The 18,439-nt window shown below is 36.3% G+C and overlaps 1 protein-coding gene across 5 annotated transcripts in view; it reads right to left on the reverse strand.

Annotated features, from left to right (window-relative positions):
- Positions 1–18,439, reverse strand: part of LOC105473281 (methyltransferase like 25) — a 125,137-nt gene that overhangs the window by 84,468 nt on the left and 22,230 nt on the right. For all 5 annotated transcript variants that reach the window (XR_011609012.1, XM_071071355.1, XM_011726994.3 and 2 more), the window contains exons 2-3: positions 5,670–5,834; positions 2,443–2,549 (exon numbers count right to left, since the gene is read on the reverse strand). Coding sequence is in view for 4 of the 5 variants with exons in the window: in XM_071071355.1 (XP_070927456.1) it covers positions 2,443–2,549; positions 5,670–5,834 (272 nt within the window). In the remaining variant the exon portion in view is untranslated. The remainder of the gene's footprint in view (positions 1–2,442; positions 2,550–5,669; positions 5,835–18,439) is intronic.

Consider the following 18,439-nt stretch of genomic DNA (forward strand, 5'->3'; position numbering starts at 1 on the left):
TGGAGAAATAGGAACACTTTTACACTGTTAGTGGGAGTGTAAGCTAGTTCAACCATTGTGGAAGACAGTATGGCGATTCCTCAAGGATCTAGAACTAGAAATACCATTTGACCCCATCATCCCATTACTGGGTATATACCCAAAGGATTATAAATCATGCTACTATAAAGACACATGCACACATATGTTTACTGCAGCACTATTCACAATAGCAAATACTTGGAACCGACCCAAATGTCCATCAATGATAGAATGGATTAAAAAATTGTGGCACATATATACCACGGAATACTATGCAGCCATAAAAAAGGATGAGATCATGTCCTTAGTAGGGACATGGATAAAGCTGGAAACCATCATTCTGAGCAAACTACCGCAAGGACAGAAAACCAAACACCACATGTTCTCACTTATAGGTGGGAATTGAACAATAAGAACACTTGGACATAGGGTGAACATCACACACCAAGGCCTGTCATGGGATGGGGGAGAGGGGAGGGATAGCATTAGGAGAAATAGCTAATGTAAATGGCAAGTTAATGGGTGCAGCACACCAACATGGCACATGTATAAGTACATAACACACCTGCATGTTGTGCACATGTACCCTAGAACTTAAAGTATAAAAAAGAAAAAAAAAAAAAAAAAAAGAATGCCCTTTGCAAAAAGACATGAGATTTTCTGGGGTGATGGAAACATCATGTATCATGATTATAGAGGTTACATGAGTGTGTGTTTATGTGGTGTGTGTATATACATATATATACACACACTCATGTAACCTCTATAATCAAGATACATATATATATGTATATACACACACCCACATACTAACAAAACATCATACTGTACAATTAACATGAGTTCATTTATATCTCAATAAAGTTAGGATTATGTACAAATTTTGCATATTGGCTAGAAAGTGATTAAGACTGAATTATATTTAAAGTGTAAATAAATCTTACACAGTGATACATCATTATATTTTTAAGAAAAAGAAAAACCTGTAAAGTCAACCCCATAGGAATCCTGACTAAAATCCCTTTCATATAGTACACATTATCTTTTGGCCACTTCTATATTTTCCTGCTTCTGGTTTGTATTTCCGAACTAAATGACTGGGTCTTTGCCTTGTATTCCATATAAAATCTGAGTCCAGTTCTTGTTGTTCTGCCTCATTCAGACCATATTTCCCCTCAAGACTGGACCTTTACTCCATTCTCCTACTCTGTAACTGGATTCATACCATCCATGTACAGAACCTCCATCTGGCTTACCTGATTACCAGTTATCTGAATTTTCTGTCTTTAGGGCTCTGTCGTCTCCAGCGGACTTGCTGTTATTAACTGATGCCTTAAGCCTCAGCTTGTTATGCCCTTTTTAATTCTAACTAAATTATGCATTTGTTCCTCTAGAGACCATTCCCCTTATTACTGTTCTTAATAGATGTTGGCTGCCACCTGAAGGATATCTGGAAACAGTACTCGCTCCCCAAGATTCTGATATGGCACCATGGGGAAGGGCTTGCCTCTTCGACTCCAGCTGAGTATCACTGGTGAGCCTGTTACTATTACTGATAGATATTGCTTAGGTATGATAATCTGGAGAAAAAGTTAAAAACTAGTATTACCTTAGCTCTTACCCTATACCCCACCCTAGAGATTCATGTTGCCACAAGTGGCTCTGCATGCCTAAGCCAGACTTTCATAGTTTTATACTCATCCTCAAACTCTCAAGTTTTGGTGAATCCATGGAAAGGTTTTAATACCTAATAAAAATTACAGGAAGGAAAATCTCCATCACCACCACCGACCTTCTCTAGAGAACAGAAAAAACTTACTATTTTTATAAACCAGGAATAAGAAAAATAACTTACTATTTTTATAGGTCAATGTGTACAATCATTAATCTTATTTTAACATCTACTGTCCAACATCACTACATACCATAATAACGATTTTTCAAAACAGAAATGCACTGTGAATTAAACACTATGAAATAACCCAAGTTTTAAAAACATAACCACTTTGTGTTAATATAATGCTGCAGGTATCCCAGACCACAGCTTGGTAACCCGTATCCTGAAAATATCTAGCAGCACACAGTTTTGCAGGATGTCATCTTCCTAATGCTGCCTCAGACCGGAGTGACAGTTTATCAAAGAGAATTAACCTTAACTTCTGTCCACTCTGAAAAGAATGAAATGTGTGGCAAAACATTAACAGTCATGTCTTGATTTTACTATAAATTTTCTATAATTACAATATACTAGGAAATAACAGTGCATGCTTAAAGAATCTGATATTTAAAGGATCTGATGTTTAAATGATGCTACTATTTAATAACATTTTAAAGGCTAGTTGACAGTAAAAATGTGAAATTTGAATAATACCAAAAAGTGGCAATAATTTAACACCTAAAAACATAGAGAAATATTCTTACCTGTTTTATTCCACAGTAGTCAGCAATACTGCTGATCAGCTCTGACATTGCCTGAACTTCATGAGATTTCTTCGTATTCATAAACTCAACTGCCTTCTGAGTTTCACCTAATAAAAATAAAGTAAAATATTGCTATTAAAGAATCAAAATTTAGTAGGAATTATCAGTTGATGTTCATATTTTTCAAAATTAAGTAGGAAAATAATATGGAGATTCTACTGTGGTTTCTGAATAGATCTCTACTAGCTTAGCCACTATAAATAAAATTTAAATTAATAAATGCAAAAATCCATAGAACATTAAAACTATTCCTTAACAATTAACTACAATGGAAAAGACTGGTAAAGTGGACTACGAAAGAAATTTTTCATCAAAAGACAACATTATGAGGTAAAAAGGCAAGCCCCAAATGAAAGAAGATAATTCCAACACATATATCTACAGAGAATTTGTATCTAAGAATAAAATAAAACAAACTCCTACAAATCAATATGAAAAGAATCACCCAATAGAAAAGTGGGGAAAAAAACTTAAACAGTCATTTCATTACTTGTGCTGTCTAATATAGTAGCTGCTAACCACATGTGATTATTGCAGTTTATACTGAAATCAAATATAATTGAAAAATTAAGATTCTGTGCTGCACTAGCCAAAGGTGAAGTTCTCAACAGCCACATGTGGCTAGTTTCCACTGTACTGAGCAGTAAAAGCACAGGACATTCCCATCACTGCAGAACTATAGGACTGTACGAATATACACTGTCTGCTACACATTATAAAGTACATTAAAATGGCCAAAGAGAATATGACAAGGTAGTCAACATTGTCAGTTACGTGGGAGTTGGGTGCTGGGAAACTGAAATGTAGGGTTGGAATGGTTATTATGGCATGACAGTGTTCACATTTGTGAATGCCTTGGTATAGGCTTAACCTGGGATTACCACATTGGGATACTGGGTTTTAATGAGGTCTTTCCAGGTATAAGTGCTGGTTACTCATGGTACTGTAGATGGAAGGTAGCACCTTCTTGGTAACATTCTGAGGGCACTTTAGGACACGATCTCTATCAGAGAGGTCTGAATTCCACAATGTCATTCTGCTGGCAGATACTAACCTAGTAAAGAAATATGCTGATTACTCCAGGATGGGGAATATAGCCCCTCCACTCTCACCTATCACCAGCATGCATCTCTCTACATGGCTAAGTCAACTGTTTCTTGTACCAAACACAACAGAGTCCATCGAGACCTTGAATGGTGGTTTTGCTGTTTGTTCTTGCCTACAATATCTTTACTCACTTTGATGCCAACCTGTGGCCCTTCAACTTTATGAATTGGGGGAGGGGCCAAGGATGATACCCTTGATGCAGAGGTACACTCATTTATTGCAGCAGCACCTGGGATAGGGGTGTTCTCCTTAGAGTTTTCATTATCAGTCAACTAGAGCCCCCATAGTAATATTGCTGGTGAACCCATCTGCAGCTATAATGGTTCCTACCAAGAGCCATAATTCACCAACCAGCCCCTCTCTTTCTCCAGGGGGAACATTATGAAATGATTTTGCTTAAATTGGTGAGAGAGATTAAAAAATGAAAATAATAATAAAAGAATTGGACTCAAAGATAAAAGAGTCCTTTTACAATGGAGAACTCCAGTAGACCCACCTTTACCAAGTGAGTAAACTTAGTGTTACCAATAATGGGACAAAATTCTATGTGCTTCCTAATTTGATAAGTACAAAAGGAATCACCTAGGCCGGGCGCGGTGGCTCAAGCCTGTAATCCCAGCACTTTGGGAGGCTGAGACGGGCGGATCACGAGGTCAGGAGATCGAGACCATCCTGGCGAACACGGTGAAACCCCGTCTCTACTAAAAAAAATACAAAAAACTAGCCAGGCGAGGTGGCGGGTGCCTGTAGTCCCAGCTACTCGGGAGGCTGAGGCAGGAGAATGGCGTGAACCCGGGAGGCGGAGCTTGCAGTGAGCTGAGATCCGGCCACTGCACTCCAGCCCGGGCGACAGAGCCAGACTCCGTCTCAAAAAAAAAAGGAATCACCTAAGTAGTACTCCTATCAAAAATGTATAACCTGAATCTAATCATGGGGAAACAATAAAATAACCTGCCTATAGATATCAAAAGTATCAGGGTCAGGAAAAACAAATGCCAAGGTAATAAACAATTTAAGATTGAAGAGACGAAACAGACATAACAACTAAATGTCAGATATGAGCCTAGACTAATTCCTGTATGAAGAAAAAAAAATGGCTCCAAAAGATATTCTTGGAAAAAGTAAAGAAACTTGAATAGAGACTGCTTATTAGACAATATTGCTGTATCAGCGTTAAACTCCTGAGTGTGCCAATAAACTATGGGATGTGTAGGAAAATGTCCTTGATATTTTGAGATACAGAGTGAAGCATTTGAGAGTAAAGTGCTACAATATCTACAACTTACGTTCAACAGATTCAGAAAAAGGAGTGTGCGTGTGCGTGTGTGTGTGTGTGTGAAGAGAACTACAACAAATGTGGCAAAATGTGAACACATGGTGAATCTAGGTGAAAAGCATACAGGGCCTATTGTACTATTCTTGTAACTTTTCTGTAGGTTTGGAGGTTTTCAAAATAAAAAGGTGGGGAAACAATGAGGATCAAATAAGAGATATGAAAGAGGTGTATGTAAGATAAAAGAATCTGAGAATGTTTTTTAACCAGAGCCTTCTGATCTCTGCCTTTTAGTTGGCATGTAGAATCAATTACATTGAATATAATTATTGATAAAGCTAAGTTTTAATCTACTACATTACCATATTTTTTTTTAATTTGTACCATCCCCACTTTCTGACACTCACGCTTCTCCCCACATCCCCAAATGTCCCCTTCCACTCTTCCCACCCTCTTCCCATAGAGAACATTAGCCTGTGGCAACAAAAATGATGTAGATTTTAGAAATTGTAGTAGCTCACTGTGATCTGTGTTTGAGGGGCAGGAACTATCTGAAGTAAAGGTTACAAGAATTAATGTAGAAAAAAATTGTGGAGATCTATAAGTTGTTCTGTTTAATATAGTACAAGGGAAAACCTACTCTTCTAAACAAAAGCTAATTTGTCAGGGCTTGTATGTTAAGGTCTAACAATAAATTAATAATATTTTGGAAAGATACACATATATGAACAAAATATTGCTTCTAAGTACCTAAAAAGCACATATACACACACATAAATAGACATACCAATTCTCTGGTTTTGATTTCCTCGAAGGGCTACAAGCAACTGTTCAAAAGGAGTACATATTCCCAAGTTTTGTATGGAATAGTATTTCGCAGCCAGAGCAAAGGCTTCCACACTCACCAACTTCTGAGACGTTTCACAAAATATTTTGGGAAAATCAGTCACACCTAAAAAAGTAAAGATAGAAAAAGTCTTCAGCAATAATTAATGGTTAATTTGTGTGATACTAATAAACAAATGAACACTTAATTTTAATAACAAATTCCAATATTTACATTTTGTTGTGAATTTTGGCAATATATCTAATGGCTCCATTTATATTTACTATTTAAATGATTAGCTATAAGGAACACCCAGTTTTCTCTTAACATTTTATGCAATTAAAAATTTAAACTCCGAATTACAATCAGGCCTTTTTTTATGGAAAGAAAGAGACAGAGGCAGAGAGAGAGAGAGAGAAGGGAGGAAGGGAGGAAGGGAGGGAAGAAGGGAGGGAGGGAAGAAGGGAGGGAGGGAGGGAGGGAGGGAGGAAGGAAGGAAGGAAGGAAGGAAGGAAGGAAGGAAGGGAGGGAGGGAGGGAGGGAGGGAGGGAGGGAGGGAGGGAGGAAGGAAGGAAGGAAGGAAGGAAGGAAGGTTAAAATCTGAATAGTAGTGTATTAAATTTACAAACTGTCCTGGCTGGCCTATAACTGTGCATTTAAAGGTAGTCAGCCAGGGCAACACTGTTACTCCCTGTCCACACTGCATGAGGAACAATGGTAATATCCCCAGTGGTATATAAATGTCCCTGCCAAACAGTTCCTGCATCATTTGGGTAATGCAGACTTGTGGTAGGGGGGTGGGGTGCATGTGTTCAATGCACTGTCAATATGAGTTCCAAAACAAATCAGGTTATAACCTGGTGAAAATAACTCATTTTCTGCCCATGGCCAGTTTTAAACCACACATTCTATAAGCTTAGTGTGTAACTGTCAGCAGTTTCCAAATACTCACTAATTTAGACTAGAATGACAAACTGTTGTGCTGTTTGCAAATATCTAGTGCCCTTCTCTGTAGGAGGCTCATGAACCTTGTTGAACTCAGGTGTGGCTGTTATCTTGCCAAGGCGAACCAAACCATTTTCAGGCAGAAGTTTTAAGGGTGTCAGAAGATTCAGAACTCTTTTTTGTCTCAGCTCTGTAATCGAAGCATGTGTCAAAACGAAACATTCCTCAGCCTGAATCCTTAAGTGACTACAGCAAGGACAGTATTACTATCAAACTACAATGAACACAGAGCATATATAAAAATTAAATTTCATTGCTTTCAGTAAGTGAGTTTTAAGCTTATTACTGCAGCACAGCTCTGCTTATTATGATGGATGCACACAGGCACACCGACAGATTAGCTCAATCTCATTGTTCTATGGCTATTTTTAAGGCAAGTTAATTTATTTAAGAGCTAAAAGACAGCCTTCCAATGTGTCTGTAGTGGTTCAAAGGAACTCATTAGACGGGAAAGTCCAATCAGGCGCATTCATTGAAAACTAATTTTGAATAATTCAAAAAAACACACATCTTAAAGGCCTATATGAAGTATGCAAAATGTTCACCTCATGAAACCATACGGCAATCTAGGGAAGAAGTTCAGTTCTACAAAAAAAATCCACACTATAGGCTATGAAATCTTCTCTAGCATAGCTAATCTTCTGTAGTTACTTATTAAATTATAAAAATATTCTTAAACACAAAAAATAGTGATGTTACCTGACAAAACCTAAAGCAAGATAAGTAAGATAAGTGATGAGGGTTTGTAGAATTCTAAATAAAAACTACATATTAAGCTAATATCTGTTAAGCTGGTGGTGGTAATGTTTACCAAATTCATTAATATGAATAAAATCAGCAGAGATATATACCTTCCATTTCTGAATCAACTAAACATAAATTAAAATTACTAGAGGAAATTAACTCAAGATATATATTGTGTATGATGTAAATTTCTGTGGATATTTTATAAACTGAATTTACTAACTCAGCCAAAAGTAATAAAATCCACATCAAAATATTTAGCCATGATACAAAGTGGAAAACTCAGTCAACTATTAAGTGAAATTCTCAGGTTTAAGGGGAGTCTCAACATCCCCAGGTTCCAGGGCAGCAATTTCGTAGAGTGTGATAGAATAAGAGTATTAAATCTCCAAGTGCAGAGGGACCATTATAATAGTTAGCTATTGGACAATGTTGCCAAAAGAAAGAATTGTGATGTTTCTGTTGGAAATGTAAACGTTAAAATCGAGTTAACTATCCTACCGAAAAAAACTTGAAAAAAATCCAATCTAACATGAATTAAATGCTGTTAATTTTCTTTAAGTACAGGTCTCAGCAATTTCAGAAATTTAAAGACCTGAGTTACAATATTATCTTTAAAACAATATTTTTCTTTTAAAAAAAGGATAGTGTTCTAATTCATTCCGACAGTTTATGGTATTTAGGGCTAACCCTAGTTTACTCAGATAGTCTAGAACTCCATGAAAAAATATTTTTGAATTATGGAAATATAGCTGCTGTACTTTCTTTGTTTTCCAGTTATCCAGCCTGTAACTTCCATTACTTGCTGTTTTTAAAGATTCAGAGAGAGAGGCCGGGCGCGGTGGCTCAAGCCTGTAATCCCAGCACTTTGGGAGGCCGAGAGGGGCGGATCACGAGGTCAGGAGATCGAGACCATCCTGGCTAATACGGTGAAACCCCGTCTCTACTAAAAATACAAAAGACTAGCCGGGCGAGGTGGCGGGCGCCTGTGGTCCCAGCTACTCGGGAGGCTGAGGCAGGAGAATGGCGGGAACCCGGGAGGCGGAGCTTGCAGTGAGCTGAGATCCGGCCACTGCACTCCAGCCCGGGCGACAGAGCCAGACTCCGTCTCAAAAAAAAAAAAAAAAAAAAAAAAAAAAAAAAGATTCAGAGAGAGGGAGAGAGACAGACAGAGAGAGAGAGAGAGAGAGAGAGAGAGGTGTTTATGATCTAGTCTTGACTCCATCTCTGAAACAGTTATGTGAGAAAGTTATGGGACAATGGCAATACATAATATATAGTCCTCACAGTTCTTCCCTAGGTACTTGTATAATCGCTTTGGATTTGGCAACTAGCAAAACAGAAATTCCAGTTTTACTTAACTTATATTTAGCAAATTAATTACTACTTAGATTTTTTATGCAGGGAAAACTTTAAATTTGCTGCCTATCGCACCTGCATATTATGTGGCTTGATTGTTTGGCCTACATCGCCCTCTACTGGAAGTCCCTGTTCTGCTTTATATATGCTTTACTTATCACCTTTACTTACTCTTACTTTTTATGTACCCTATATCACTATTCCACAGAGGTTTCTGATAAGATAGGTTATAAGATGTGTTCTTAAAAGATAGTCTAATTGGTCATGAGAGAAGAAGGGAAGGAAAGAGACAGGGGAGATTATTTTCTACGAATATGAGACCAGATTATATCTGTTTATTTTTTTCAATTGTTTGTTTGTATACAAGGGACCAATGTACAAGGACAAAGATAGAAGAGTCATATATATACATCTTGGATTATAAAAATCTCAAGGCAGAAAAATGTATAAAATGTTAAAAATAAAAATAAAGTAAAACAATCACTGAATGTATAATATTTATAATTAGTAAATACAAATAAATGTCTGTTGTCCTACTTGAATGTTATACAGCACTTTAAGGAAAACAGAGTACTGTTAGGTCTTACAATAATTCATCACTATTATTTTAACATTTACTGCATGTATACTATGTGCCAGGCACTGTGCTAAGCACATTACCTTTCATGTGACAGTTTTATAAGTGAGTTATATAATGCTCTTATCCTCATTAACAGAGGAAACAACTGAGACGCAGGAATGCTGTAACGTATCCAAGTTTGTACAGACACAAACTTGGTGGATGAATCCAAGACAGTATGAATTAAGACCTTGGTCTTAATTCCCACATTCCGTTAGCATGCCACATTTGTAAGTACAGTGGACAAACAAAGGAAATCAAGCAGGACAGCAGTAAAGAAAAGCATTGTCCCAGCTACTTGGGAGGCTGAAGCAGGAGAATTGCTTGAACCCAGGAAGCAGAGGTTGCAGTGAGCTGAGATCGCGCCACTGCACTCCAATCTGGGTGACAGTACAAGACTCCGTCTCAAAAAGAAAGAAAAGCATTAGGGAGACCTGACTCTCAGAATCAAGTCTGGCAAGCATTCCCTCTGGCAGACATCAATATACAGTGACATCCTAAGATATTATATTTTATTAATTATATAACTTTCTTCACTCCCCTCTACACCTCCCTCTCCACCAAAAGTAATTTTAAGGTTGCAAGAAATTAGCTGGGCATAGTGGCTCATGCCTGTAATCTCAGCACTTTGGAAGGCTGAGACACGAGGATTGCCTGAGCTCAGGAGTTTGAGAAGAGCCTGGGCAACACAGCAAGATCTCATCTCTACTAAAATTTTAAAAATGGCACACACATGTAGTCCCAGCTACTTGAGGAGTTGAGTTTGGAGGATTGCTTGAGCCTGCAAAGTTGAAGTTGCAGTGAACCCTCATCATGCCATTGCACTCCAGCCTGGGCAACAGAGCAAGACCCTGCCTCAAAAAAACAAAACGTTTTAAGAAATTAAAAAGTTATTTTTACATATAAAATAATAAGTCTTGGAAAAAGAAGTATTTTTGTAAAATCTTATTATGATATCTATTTGCAGAAACAAAGTAACCCTATGCTTTATGCCCAGTTGCAGAGCAATAATACTTTACACACGGCATGAATGAATGCATGAATGACAGCAATCCCTCAGTACACTTACTATTGTAGCATCATCAACTATACAAGGAAAATAAATTCTCCTAAGGCTCTATGGTAATAGCAATCACTGAGGCTACTACAAGGACTTCAATAGCACCAGTGAATGTTTATAATCTCAGGATGAGAAAAAGGTGATTTAAAACATTAAAATGTGACATAAAGCAAAATGAAATTATGTACTAAATTTGAGATTTTCTGTTATGGGGTTGGGGAAAGGTCACTATCATTATCACACAGCTTAGATCTGTCTTATAGCCCAGAATTTCAAGAAGAAATCAACAGTGTCCTCTTACTCATAATCTTCACAATGATATACAAGTATTTTGTATTCATTCCTGCATAAATGTCCTACAGATGTCTTCAATTCGAAAGGTTCAAAACTCAGCTGAACACTTTTATGCTCCCAAAACCTTTCCCTTCTTCTATTTTCTAACTTGTTTAATAGCCTTATCACTCACCCAGTGGCAAAGCTAAAAAGCCTTTACATTATCTGAAATGCTTCTTGTGTCCTCAATTCACATGCTAAGCCACCCATCAACTCTGATGTAAAAATGTCCTTCATTTGAAAACCCCCTCCCCCATCACTACTATATTTCAAACCTTGTTAATGCTCTCCAATACTACTTCAATAGCTTTATAGTTAATTTTTCTCCCTTATCAATAAAACTCCGATAGACAATGCTCAATAGGTTGAGTTGAATTGAACATGTTTTCTAGAATGGAAATCTACTTTTATTCAATGCAAATTTAAACATTTTAAGGCTTTGCCTTCCACAGCAGTTGACTTTTGACTTAAATCTTTGATAATTGTTTAATACAGCTTAACCAAAAGCTAAAGTCTGTCTTACTGAACTTTGAAAATTAAATATGGGATGAGTTAAGTTTTACGAATGTTTTAAGTCTGTTCATAATCCTATAATCTACCAAGGGAAGAAAATAGAATATATACTATTGCTTTCAAAAGAAATAAATTTATATCATCCAATTATGTGCTAGAAAACATTTTGCCTAAGCTATTTCAGCTCACTTTATAGTTGCATATGCAGTGAAAAAATGTTATATAAACATGCAAACCATGCTCTTAGAAGGAAAAAAATTAACAGGAAATTGACATGCATGTCCTTATTGTACCAATATTAACATCACATTGAATGTATAAAGTGCATTTAACCATTCCTAAAGCAGTTTCACACTTAACTACATTACTTATAAAAATGAAATTAAATGTAAAAATAGAAAAATGTAACCACAGTATTTTAACTCTAGCAGAATCTTTTCATAATTTAATTTGAGGGAAAACAAAACTATGCAAAGAAACAAATTTAGAAATTGATTTGCTAAATAAAAAATAATTCAGGGTTACCTACTACGTATCAGGTAAAAACTAAACTTGAATAAAGCTACTTTGTTACAATTTATGATTGTCTATGAGACTTAGTGTTTTACTATTTATAGTATATGCAGACAACAAACGTTCATATGGATTGAAGGAGCTTCAGCAACTCCCAGTTAGAATTCTACTGGATGTCACATGGAATGAGCTTACTCAAGCCTTTGCACTTGTTTTTACCTCTGTCTGAGACCACCTTCCCTCATGATTTTCATGGCTCACTCTTACTTCTTTCAGGTGTTTGTTCAAATGCTACCATTTTGGTGAAAACTTCTCTGACAGTCTTGTTTAAAATTGCAATCCCACTGAACTCTCATCACCCTCTGATCCTTTCTTAATTTTTTTAAAGCACTTATCACCACCTGGTATAGTACGCAAGATCCAAGAGGACAAGAATTTTTATGCATTGCTGTATCCTCAGAACCTAGAATACTGTACAGCACATAGAAGGTATTCAGTGAATGAATGAGGAAGAACTAGGGTTTGAATTCTGGTTCTCAGAATGTCTATTCCTGTGGCCACGAGCAATTTATTTACCTGCTCTAAGACTCAATTTCTTCAACTATAAAATGGGGAATAAAATCTATTTTAAAGGATTGTTTTATGTAATTCACACACATAAACAAATACATATATACATGTATATACATGTACATTCATATACACATATACAATTATGTACTTAACTATATATACATAAAAAAATAAACTTTTAAGGTCGGGATACAAGTGCAGGTTTGTTACATACATAAACTTGTGTCATGGGGGTTTATTGTACAGATTACATACACCATGGAATACTATGCAACCATAAAAAATAACGAGGTCATATCCTTTGCAGGGACATGGATGGAGCTGGAGGTCATTTTCCTTAGCAAACTAATGCAAGAACAGAAAAACAAATACCAAACGTTCTCACTCATAAGTGGGAAATAATGATGACAACACCATGGAAATGTAGAGGAGAATAATTAACTATATTTTAATATATATTCCTAACACACAGCCTAGACCATAAATAGGCAACCCTCAAACCATTAAGTCCAAATTAAGTTAATGAGTGTCTCAACACTTGGTTCAATTTTCCAAATTTATTGGAATACAGAATTTTTAAAACCTCAAATATTTAAGGCCAGAACATCTTATAGGCTACTAGAGAAGAAATTGAGAGAAAGATCAATATGCACACTTAGCTTTTAAATGTGGGACCTGCTGGGAGAAAGGAGATTTGGGCTCTGAAACCGGAGTGCAAGATCTCCATCTGTAGAATGAAGGCATGACTAAGGATGGATGAACTGCACCTTGAGAACCAACATGGAGGTCCAATAGTTAACACTGAGTACTACACTCTAGGTAGGATGAAAGCAAGAATTACTCATTGTCTGCTAACCCACTGGTTAGCACTGGGCATCATGTCCCAGGATCAACTTCCAAGTGCAGGAGAGAGTTTTAGTATTAATGATACTTCTTACTAAATTTGATGTGAAATATGGTAGATACAATCTCAGCAATGCCTTAAATACCTGGAATAAAGTTTCAAGTTTGCTTCACCAGAATGTTTTAATTTCCCATAATCTCAAACTGTTTCAAAAAAAAAAACAAAAAACAAACAAGAGATACTAAATTCCCAGAAATCCAATAAATGTTAAACTTCATTTAAAATGAGAAGCATTTAAGAATAAATTAAATATGTATAAATATTTTCTGAATAATAATTCAAATTTGATAAATCAAATATAATTTTGTTAGCAAAATACAAAATAAATTCCAAATTGTAAAATGCTAAAAAGTGATGCAAAGTATATTAAAAAATGTATTTATTTCAGTGCAGTAAATGCTCTGAATTGATATCAACCTCCGTTCTTCTCTTTTTCTGACCAAAGATACATCATTTTTTACTGAGGTTGTCATTTCTGAACACCACTGTAGGCTCCACTGCCCCACAGCACCTGAAAATATCACTACCTTAGTCACTGCCACTGCCACTGTCCATTTACAGAGAAGACCAATACCTCTCTTTATATCTTGATCTGGGCCTAGACTTTTGGGCTTCCAAAAATAATAAAGACTTGTAAATTCGTTTATTATTGTTGTTGTTTTTATCTTTTGAGAAAAGGTCTCACTCTGTCGCCCAGGCTAGAGTGTAGCAGTGTGATAATAGCTCACTGCAGCCTTGATCTCTGGGGCTCAAGCGATCCTCTCACCTCAGCCTCCCAAGTAGCTGGGATAAGGGCATGCACCACTGTGCCCAGCTAATTTTTTAAATTTATTTTTTCTAGAGACAGGGTCTCACTATGTTACTTAGGCTTGTCTCAAACTCCTGGGCTCAAGCAATCCTCCCACCTCAGCCTTCCCAAATTCTGGAATTATAAGTGTGAGCTACGGCACCTGGCCAGTTTATTTATTATTGAGACAAGGCACATGAAGGACTCTTTGTCTCAGGAAAACTGTAAATTTAAACGTAACCGAATTACTAATAAGGGATTTTGAGGGAGTAGAATTAAGTCATACCCCTCTCTTAATAATGTATTTTCTTTCCCATTGTGCATTTCATTAATTTGAATTCAGTTTCATCTTCTATTCTTATTCTAAGTTCCATTTCAACATTAATGCAAAATAGATGTGTTTGTTCTACTCTCTCAACTGAACTAAATTATAATCATTTGCCAAGTAAAAGGAATAAGCAAAAGGTCTTTGCAGTAAATACATACTTTTTTTCTATCTAGCTCCTACCCTATCTCCACCATCTTGTTCCTTACTACTTCCTTAGTTTTTGTAATGATGTGTATAGTTCATAAAAGTTAGGTGAATTTTATTCTTTACAGGCCATTATTCAAGGTAATTGCTGTACAGAAAATAAACAAGTAAAGTACCCAACCTAAATGTTAAATTTAAATTCCCCATTTGATTGCAATCATTATGTAAAAGGGAAGAATTAAGCTTCAGTGACTGTCATTGGTATCAGCCTAGAGACACTGGTCTGATACTCTGTGGCTGAACCTGAAATGCAGTGTTTACTCAGGAGAAAGAACAGTTTTCGGCACTTGATAAAAATTAGTTCAATAAATGTTTGAAAATGGAATATTTCTTAACAAGAAATCAGAAGTTACAAGAAAAAAAAATAAAGAGACAGCACAAGTGTTGATCTAAATCAAGATGAATTCAAACAATTTGTAATACGAATAATGTTTTCAACCAGCAGTTCTTATCCTGATGTCTAAGAGTTTACGAGGGCTATGATTCACCTAAAACTGTATGTAAAGTTTTGCGAATATTTGTGCATACTTAAGCCTTTTTTGAGGCAGAGGTTCTATAGCATTCATTTAAATTAGCTATTAAATGGGATTTGTGACCTAAGATACTAACATTGCTATCTTTCACAGTTTCCTTACTTTTCATGTTACACATTGTTAAATTACGATAAACAATCAATTAACTGTTTTTCCTCTTGATTCTAGAGATTATTTTAAATATTCAAAGCAGAAAAACTAAGTAGTTTTTCACTTCCTAAACAATCAGGGATTATTCTTTTTTCACTGGTAGAATAAATTTCATATTTCTAAAATTAGTCTAACTTTAAAAAAACTAAACATTACTCTCCAGTATTTTCATTCTTAAACAGACCCTCTTTCATTCTTCACAATTTTAATTACTAAGCTGAGTGTTTTAGATAACACCCAGCTAACAAAAAACTAGAAATAATTTAAGATGCCAAACATACAGGTCAGCGTATTCCATTTGACAAAATATGTTAATAACAGTAAATGGCTATAACAAATTTGCATGATCCAGGTTTAAATCTATAATAAATGCAAGTTTATTGTCTTTTTGCAGAATCCTGGAGATATGCTAGGTGATGCATGCAACCACTTGATCCAGAGAAGAATCAGCCACATGAGATATTTATGTTTTTGACTAAATTTTTTTTAAATTCATATACTAGATGAACAGAAAAAAAGACTGAAAACAAATAAAAGTAGAAATAAATTACAATATTTTCTCTTTCTTTCTTTCTTTTTTTTTTTTTTTTTTTTTTTGAGAAAGAGTCTTGCTCTTGTCGCCCAGGCTGCCGTGCAATGGCATGATCTCGACTCAGTGCAACCTCCTCCTCCCAGGTTCAAGAGATTCTCCTGCCTCAGCCTCTCAAGTAGCTGGGATTACAGGTGTCGGTCACCACGCCCGGCTAATTTTTGTATTTTTAGTAGAGACAGGGTTTCGCCACACTGGGCAGGCTGATCTCAAACTCCTGATCTCATGATCTGCCCACCTCAGCCTCCCAAAGTGCTGGGATTACAGGCGTGGGCCACAGCACTCGGTCAATAAATTATAATATTAAAGTTTGCAAAGAAGATTAAAAATGACTCATATTAAAGTTTGCAAAGAAGATTAAAAATGACTCTCCCCCTCCAAAAAGTAATTATTTAAAGATAATTTAACAATAAAATTATGCTTCCACATTTGTCTTTTGCAGGAAATATGATAAAGTATTAAGCAGTATTAAAAGTTTATAAATGAAAGTGTTCCAGACAAAAGAATAGGTTCACTGTGTTTGATAATGTTTTTATAGTCAATAGATACAAAGATAGTAAACGAAGATAAATTTTGAGAAATAACTGTTGTCAAAGATAGAGCCATTTGTGGTGAAACTTTGAATAAATTATAAAAATATTGTTATGATTTAAATTAAAAATAATTGTCAGAGAAGATTACTTCAGTTCCCAATAAAATGGCATTGAAATTTTTAAGAAACACATGGAGAAGAATAAAATTACAAATGAAGAACAGCTTGACTTGCAGAAGCAGGGGGACTAGAATTTCTTGCAGAGAAGTATCAAAACTAACTCAGGAAAGCAATACAATGATTGAGAGATGTACATGTTTTTAATTTAGAAGATAAAAAATGTTGAAAAAGAGGGATGAATGTATGAGTTTAAAAACTAGTAGTTTATGGGTTGAAAAACTTATCTGGACAATGAAATCAACTAGTTTTCGATAAACGTACTATCACGTAGTTGGAAATTCAATAATTTAAAAAATATAAAGATTGAAAAACATTTCTTGGGCAATGCTCAGAGCATGAACTTTCAAATATTACTTAATCTAGAAAAAGTATAATTCTCAGACCACATTAAATGGGAAGAAACTGAATAAAATTCTACTTAGAAAGGTATAATCCATTCATCTTCCATTTTGTTTTGTACTACAATTATTGATATCTGTTATCTTCCTTATTGAGATGTACATTTTTGAAGGCAGAGATTATACCTGTTGTATTGGTCACACTACAATGTTATACTGATAAAATTCTAAGTAATTTTTGCAAACCTAAATTGGGATATAAGGGTAACAAGGCATTCTGAGGTCGTAAGGGATAAATTACACTGATCTATTCTTAATTCCATTAATGACCACAGTATTGACGAATACTGATAATCATCTTTATAAAGGTCATAAAAGAGATGCTCAAAGGTTGCCTATTCCTTCTTCTCAAACATCGGTTGTTATGCCCAGACCTTCTATTCCTCAAAGAAGACTACCAGAGTCTAGAGTCAAAGCCAAGCGGCAAGGATCTTTATGACAAGTTCGAACTTGGTCCTTCCATTACACATCATACAAGAGGGCCCTGAACAATGCGAGTGTTTGCTTTTTATAGCCTGAAAGTTACAGGGGAACAAAGGAATTCTTTTGGTTCCTGCGCTTTCAGTAAAACTTTGAACGGCTGCCTCCTTATCGGAGACTTTTCCAGGTGGTGTTTGTACTGGGCTCAGGAAGTTTGAGAGATATATGGCGATATGTGGCGGGATGGGAGGATGGGATGTGTTTGTACTGGGCTCAGGAAGTTTGAGAGATATATGGCGATATGTGGTGGGATGGGAGGATGGGATGTGTTTGTATTGGGCTTGTTTGTTTTGAGCCCGGGGCTGAGGAATGTGCCCGGCTCCTCTCATTCCCCCCTTCTTTTCAGGTATCTCTAGAGCCAATCTTGGCTCTTACAAGTCTGATTCTGTTTCAGCGTCTACAGGTTGGTATTGGGCTCTGAGGACCATGAGTTGCACAGTGTCAAATCTTTCTCTAACGAACCGCAAAATTCTGTTAACAACACAAGGTCCTACGGTAAGCAGAAATAGAAGACTTAGCAGGGGTCCAAGGAAGGGGGCTAACAGAGAAAACATAGATGAGTTCTACCATTGGTCTGCAGCTGAAGCAAACTGCCATGTTCTTACTTCTGTGCTTAACTTGCGTAACTGTTGGACCTGGTCCTCCACAAGTCCTGATTTATTTATGTAGAAACAACAGTTTTCCTTTAGGAACATACACGTACCTTCTTTTTCAGCAGTGAGTAGGTCTAAGGCCCTCCGGTTCTGCAAGGTTACCTGTGCTAGGGACGTGAGCTGCCGCTGGAGGGAGGCAAGGGACTTAGCTGACTCCTCCATAGCAATGGCAAATTGTTGGTACAGCTTGTTACTTTCTATGAGGGTGTGACCTAAGGCTCCTCCTGCCAGTCCGGCTGCCATGAAGGATGCGGTGAGGGAGATTCTTGCAATG

Source organism: Macaca nemestrina, chromosome 10 (genome assembly GCF_043159975.1).
Source record: "Macaca nemestrina isolate mMacNem1 chromosome 10, mMacNem.hap1, whole genome shotgun sequence".
NCBI classification, from domain to species: Eukaryota; Metazoa; Chordata; class Mammalia; order Primates; family Cercopithecidae; genus Macaca; species Macaca nemestrina.